General features: G+C 41.5%; 1 protein-coding gene across 1 annotated transcript; it reads left to right on the top strand.

Annotated features, from left to right (window-relative positions):
• The first annotated feature begins 401 nt into the window (after positions 1–401).
• On the top strand, positions 402–6,826 carry LOC149298428 (mitochondrial pyruvate carrier 2-like). Its single transcript, XM_089487581.1, has 5 exons — positions 402–513; positions 2,761–2,801; positions 3,919–4,003; positions 4,238–4,349; positions 6,769–6,826. The coding sequence occupies exons 1-5, from the start codon at positions 411–413 to the stop codon at positions 6,824–6,826; spliced, it is 399 nt and encodes a 132-aa protein (XP_089343707.1). The 5' UTR covers positions 402–410.
• The last annotated feature ends 250 nt before the right edge of the window (positions 6,827–7,076 follow it).

Below are 7,076 nucleotides of genomic sequence, written 5' to 3'. Positions count from 1 at the left end.
ACAAATGGTAAAAAAAGGCGAAAAAATGTACGGCTCTAAAGTGCTAAAAAAAAACCCGGGCTTAAGGGGGTTAAAGGAATTTTTCTTGGACTAATTGAGGTATTCAGGAGTACTAAATTTTTGCGCTTCCAAGGCTAAATTTTGTTAACTGTAATCCGGACAGACCTGTTTCATTCATTCTATGCTCATTTGCATTCTGGCAGTCAACTGACCGGCTATCCGTTACACACGGGAAGAGGAAAGGCTTGCAAGTGTTGTGCCTAGCCCATTGCACCAATGAGGAGACTTGCCTACTATACTCCCACTCCGAGACCTTGCTGTGACAAAATGCACTTCCGCTAGAGCTTTGCTTTTGCCGGATTTGCCCTACAAGTCCCCGCAGTTGGAGTTTGTTGATATCGGGAGAGGAGATGGCGGCGGCTATTGGACTGAGGGCTTCTTATCACCGGGCTCTGAACAGGATAGAGCTAATGTTACCACCTAAGCTAAGGCCTCTGTACAATCACCCTGCTGGTAAAACTCATAGACATTGCTGTTTTCTATATGGATAGCCTTATATTTTATTGAAGCATTCACGCTAGAGATGGGACACGAGACGCTAATTATTTAGGGGAAATTCGGGTAACACGTTAAAACGCAACGATGCAGAAAGCTGCACATTCTTCAACGGGAAGGTCATCTTCCTTGACCTAATTTAATTACTTTACATGCAGCTCATTGATTTAACGCTTTCGCTGCCGCCCAGCTGCAGCGCTGCAGACTGTAGTAAAGCTCGCTGCCGTTGACTGGTTTAGTGGTATAAAATATGCATGTTAACCTCTGCGACGCTTTCTAGGAATAATGCCCCTTACACTATGCAGTCTCACAGATACTGTACTCAATGCTGTTCAACGATCATTATAATGAATGTTGATATAAAATGACTGTTTCTATTTTGTTATTCTGTCATTTACACTTGAAATGGAATTCATAATAGTTACACAAAGCCATCAATTAATATATTTTGGCATAGTTTGTGTAACTTGTGTGTTTTATTAAGGACAGCCTAAGTGTACTGTTTAGTTGCCCCCTAGCGATTTAAAGCAGCCTGTAGAGACTGTTCTTGTCTTTCCTGCTGCACTTCATTTCTTTATAGTTCAAACACATTTTTTTCTCTGATCTTTGATCTTTATACACAGTATATATACAGTATATCACTGTATCTTTATGGTTTAAAAACTCTTAAAATGAGCTCTTATTAAATGTAAGATGTTACCTTTATAAGTTAGGAAGTTGAAAGAGTTTTGTTTTTAGTTAAAATTTAATCATATCTATTTTTTCCCACAAGACTTTCTTTTATATAAGTTTAAGTGCGCATTCCATCAATTTTTATCAAGAACATGTAAAGACTGTGTCACTGCTCATTTATATTTATGACCTAGAAGAATGCCCTCGAAAGTTACCCATTATATGACATTTTAAACCATGTCACGTGCACTCAGGTAAAGCTAGAATATCGTCTTTCTATGACTTGAAATACCTTTCCCTGTCACTTTCCAGATGATATTGCATGGTATTTATTTATTGAACCATTGAGGTTTGGGAAAGATTCTGAAATAGCAAAAAGAATTGAAAGATGGCCTTGTAATAGCAACTGACGCAATGGCCAAATAAGCAAGAATACTAAAGTTGTTTTGATGATAAAATCCATTTAGTAAATATGTGCCTCACAATAGTTTTTTTATACATAACCCTCATTATATGTCAGTGCAGACAACAAGAGTTGCTGCCTGTGCCAATCATGGTAGAATAACTTTGAGAGTTCAGACGCCCTTCTCATTGGTTGTCCTTCTCCATAGAACAACACGAAGCAAGTGGGCATCTCTCTCATTGGTTAATGTTACCCGTTTCATCTGCCTCCTTATCTCCACTGTGATGAGAGATGTGTGTTTATCTGCACCCCAGGGTCTATGTTGACCAGCCCCCCCGACTAGTTTGTCTGTGTTTCTTTACGTTGTCTAGTTGTATTGTTCCTTTGTGATCTCTACCAGATAAAAAAAAAAGAATAAATCAAAGAAGCGTTTTCACTTTTTGCTACAACATCGTAACGGAGCTTGCTTTGGCGTCTAGTGGCAGTTACACGTTCCCAGCAAAATTTCTCACAAAGAATTATTTCTGGCAGGGGTTTGGGCATTCAACAGTAGTATGAATAGTATTTCTAATTCTACAGTGAATTATGAAATTGTACATTCACAAGAGTAGGTGTGCTACAATGGCATACATTTATAAACCCTCAATACAGGATAACTTAAGATCTATTATCATTTAGATATATGATAACAGATGCACTTTATAATTGATCCCTACAAAATATGCAGTGATTTGCAAGGAGAGAAAAAATAAAATGATCAAATGAAAATTTTTTATAAAATACTTATCCCCACCAGACTTTTTGTCTGTTACACTCAACTAGGATACTGGGGAAACAAGTTATTTTATTTGACTTCAAGAGTATTTGAAGTGAGAGCAGTATCTGTATCAAAATTTTCATGTTTGTACATTATTTTAGACATTGATACTGTTTGTTTATTATAATGCAATTTGCATCACAATAGCTGATGAACCTTTTCCCCTTAATTGAAATTCATTTGGAGCACTTATTTTTCCTAGTCCTGTTAATGCTCATACAACACTGTTATCATTTTGTAAAGTTGTGCTTATTTTTTTTTTTTTTTTATATTTTGAAAATTGTTAGTGTTGACATGTACTATCTTATCTCAGGTCCAAAAACTGTATTTTTCTGGGCACCAATAATGAAATGGGTAAGTGTTTTTGTTACTTACTTTGTCACTTTTCTTAGGATGGATGGGGGAGGTGTTGGTTTGTAGTACTATAAATCAGTGGGTACAAAGACTATTTCTAACGCAAATACAGGGGGAAAAAAACCAAGATAAACTACAGCTTTATGTGACTTGAAAGGTATTCCATGAAAAAAAAAAAATATATTATTTGAACATGTTCCTTGAGAGAACGTAAGGTTTCGATGGATTTTGCACTAGGCCAAGAAAAGCAGTTCTTTGTTAAGTATAATTAACCTCTGATACTATATTTGAAAATTAGGTTTTATTTGAAAATATTAAAGCATTAAAACTATTGTAATAGTTCTCTATACAGTTTATGATATGTTTTGTTATGGTTATTTTAATTAATGTATTTGCTCGATTATAAGACAAGGATTTTTTTTTAGAAAAATAACCATAGTCTTATATTCGATATTGTCCTCTAATCAGACCTCAAATAGAGGTATGACTACAAGACTTCAGATCCAGATCCTCCGCAGCGCAGCAGGGGACCCAGATCCTCCTCTCTGGCAGCCGGTGGAGGTCTGTGTGATGCGCGCAGACAACCTCCGCTGCCGCCAGCACCAGGGCTTCTATGACGGACCGTCTGCGTCACATGACCTTCCTGTGCTCATTCATAGAAGCCCGGCGAAAGTGCCGGTTATTTGTGCTCATTGCGCAGACCTTTATCGGCTGCCACCACTACACACCAAGGAATCTGAAGCATGACGAGAAGTCTAGGGAAGCACTGGTAAGTCGGGGGAGGGTAAGAGTGGCTTTCTGGAGGCAGAGTGGCATATAGGGGGTTAAAAGGAATATTAGGGAGGCAGAGTGGCATATAGGAGGTTAAAAGGAATATCAGGGAGGCAGGTTGGTATATAAAAGCAAATAAAAACAAAAAAATGCATTTTTCTCAATCATAGTTTTTATTAAATATGAAAAAGTTTACATGTGAATTAATATTTACTAGTAAAACTTTTTTCCTATAGGGTAGTCTTATATTCAGGCTTTTTCTTCCCCCCCCCCCATAATATTCAAATTTTTTGGGGGTCATCATATAATCGAGTATTTGAAATTATTCTCTCACTTTTTATTTCAGGGACTGGTGGTTGCTGGACTTGCAGACATGACCAGACCAGCAGATAAACTAAGTACAGCTCAGTCTGGTGTTTTAATGGCCACTGGTACGTTACACACTTATTAAACATCGTGTTCCTGAATTAATTTGTTTTTTGAATACATAACAGCGAAAATAGTATTTTAGGAAGAAAATAATAACAGATTTATATAAATATATCATTTTGAATGCATAATAAAGTATGGATGTGTCCTTTGGCAAATGTGGATATATTTATTTTAACTTTAAACAATATTCAAAATCAAAGTACGGTGATTAATTTCGTTCTTCTTCTTTGCAGGACTCATCTGGTCGCGTTATTCCCTTGTGATTATCCCTAAAAACTGGTCTCTGTTTGCAGTAAACTTTTTTGTTGGCTGTGCAGGGGGAACCCAGCTTTATAGAATATGGAGGTATGTATTTTCTTAATAATGTACCGATTATGGCTGGAGGACCACTCTCAGATATAAAAGAAATCCCCTGCAAAAATGGAGCACTATCCCAAAATATATTGGCATATGGTAGCATTATTACATTGCAATACCTGGAAAGAATACCAATGTGTATATGTACACAGTATATTTGTTATATATATATATCTATATATCATCAATACTATATTACAGAACCTTTGTCAAGATTAGGGCTGAAACAACTAATAGATAAAATCGATAATCGATAATGAAAATCGTTGTCAACGATTTTCATTATCGATTAATCAAATCGATTTTTATCGATTATAAAAATTATAATCCGACCTCAAACAGAGATCGGATTATAACACTAGAATCCAGATCCCCCGCAACGCTGCAGGGGACCTGGATTCCCCTCACTGTCGGCCGGTCTCTCACTTCGGTCTCTTTCCCCCTCCCATACACCCCTCTGACTCCTCCCCCCTCCCATACATCACTCTGCCTCTACCCGGTTCCGTTACTGACTTCATAGAAGCCTCAGCGTAAGTGAAGGGCAGTAACGGAGGCTGTCTGTGCGCATCGTACAGACCCCCACCGGCTGACAGAGGATCATCCTCTCTGTCAGCCGGTGGGGGTCTGCATCGCACAGACAGCCTCCGTTACTCACCTTCACTTACGCTGAGGCTTCTGCAGTGAAAGTTCCTGTCAGTGTATGGGAGGGGGGAGGAGTCAGAGGGGTGTATGGGAGCCACCCTCCCATACACCACTCTGGCTCCTCCCCCTCCCATACGGCACTCTGCCTCTCTACCCGGCTCCCTGGTGTCTTGTGAACCTCCGTGGCTGACAGGAGGCAGAGTGGAGTATGGGAGGGGGGAGGAGGCAGAGTGGAGTATGGGAGGGGGGAGGAGGCAAAGTGATGTATGGGAGGGGGAGGAGCCAGAGTGATGTATGGGAGGGGCAAAGTGGTATATGGGAGGGGGAGGAGGCAGAGTGGTGTATGGGAGGAGGCAGAGTGGTGTATGGGAGGAGGCAGAGTGGTGTATGGGAGGAGGCAGAGTGGTGTATGGGAGGGGGAGGAGGCAGAGTGGTGTATGGGAGGGGGAGGAGGCAGAGTGGAGTATGGGAGGGGGAGGAGGCAGAGTGGAGTATGGGAGGGGGGAGGAGGCAGAGTGGAGTATGGGAGGGGGAGGAGGCAGAGTGGAGTATGGGAGGGGGGAGGAGGCAGAGTGGTGTATGGGAGGGGGGAGGAGGCAGAGTGGTGTATGGGAGGGGCAGGAGCCAGAGTGGTGTATGGGAGGGGGGAGGAGACAGAGTGGAGTATGGGAGGGGGGAGGAGGCAGAGTGGAGTATGGGAGGGGCAGGAGCCAGAGTGGTGTATGGGAGGGGGGAGGAGACAGAGTGGAGTATGGGAGGGGGGAGGAGGCAGAGTGGAGTATGGGAGGGGCAGGAGCCAGAGTGGTGTATGGGAGGGGGGAGGAGCCAGAGTGGTGTATGGGAGGGGGAAGAGCCAGAGTGGTGTATGGGAGGGGGAGGAGCCAGAGTGGTGTATGGGTGAGTTATAGTGGTGTATGGGGGGTATTATGAATTTCCGGGCATATAGGGGGTATAAGGCATATCGATATTAGGCATATCAGGGGGGTATAAAACATATCTGGGGTAAAAGGTATATCAGGGGGCTCAGTTGCATATCACTGGCATATAAGAGGTATAAGGCATATATGGGGGCACAGTGGCAAGCTGGGGGTCAGATGTGCATAACCGGGGGCAGTTTGGTAAATAAAAAAATTCATAATACCCCCCATACACCACTATAACTCACCCATACACCACTCTGGCTCCTCCCCCTCCCATACACCACTCTGGCTCCTCCCCCTCCCATACACCACTCTGGCTCCTCCCCCCTCCCATACACCACTCTGGCTCCTGCCCCTCCCATACTCCACTCTGCCTCCTCCCCCCTCCCATATGGTCATACTTTAGAGTTCAGTGACCTTAAATCTGGCACAGTCACAGAATGCTACGTTTGCCACAAGCCTGTCCTGCTAATTTTGGTGTAAGTGCTATGATTGTGAAGTGGAAGTGTCTAGGAATAACAGCTCAGCCACAAAACAGTAGACCATGCACACTCACAGAGTAAGATCACTAAGTGCTGACGCACATAAAAATTGTCTGTCCTCTGTAACATCCCCCACTACAGAGTTCCAAACTTCCTCAAGGAAAGGGTTTCCTTGGCCAAACAGCTGCACGCGAGCCGAAGACAGGTGTGATGGTCAGGTGTCCACATGCTTTTGGTCATATATTGTATATGCCTCTCCAGTAACCTTATTGGCTATATTTTACTTGAGTTTTAGGTATTGTTACTCGGCTGAACAAATATCCCATGTTTTTAAAAATGTATTTTTTTTTTTTTCTTTCTTAGGTATAATCAGGAACTTAAAGCAAAGGGCATTGATGTGCCACTGAACGCTGAACCTTGAACAATGTAATTTATCCCAGTTTGGCCTAAAGTATCAAAGTGTTCACTAGATCATTTTAACTTAGTTATATTAATGGAATGTTTGACGCATTTCTTTGTTATTAAAGATAATTCTAACTGAGTATTTATTGATTTAACTACACATTTCAATAAAATAGTGGGCTATTTGCAAACTCTTTTAGTATTACCCTTTTCCCCAATTAAATTTTGGGTAATATTCAGTCAGTTTGTTGTAGGACAAATCAAATTCA

The sequence above is a fragment of the Sceloporus occidentalis genome, unplaced genomic scaffold, assembly GCF_023333645.1.
Source record: "Sceloporus occidentalis isolate IW3139 unplaced genomic scaffold, rSceOcc1.0.p SCAF_33, whole genome shotgun sequence".
Classification (NCBI taxonomy): Eukaryota; Metazoa; Chordata; class Lepidosauria; order Squamata; family Phrynosomatidae; genus Sceloporus; species Sceloporus occidentalis.
Note: the sequence above shows the minus strand (reverse complement) of the source record. Positions and strands in the feature narration are given on the sequence as shown.

Bases quoted from the DNA above. Each gene is read 5' to 3' on its own strand.
- LOC149298428 (XM_089487581.1), top strand. From the start codon at position 411: ATGGCGGCGGCTATTGGACTGAGGGCTTCTTATCACCGGGCTCTGAAC. The intron at 514-2,760 runs GTAAAACTCATA...ATCTTATCTCAG, and splicing joins TCTGTACAATCACCCTGCTG to GTCCAAAAACTGTATTTTTC. The intron at 4,004-4,237 runs GTACGTTACACA...TCTTCTTTGCAG, and splicing joins TGGTGTTTTAATGGCCACTG to GACTCATCTGGTCGCGTTAT.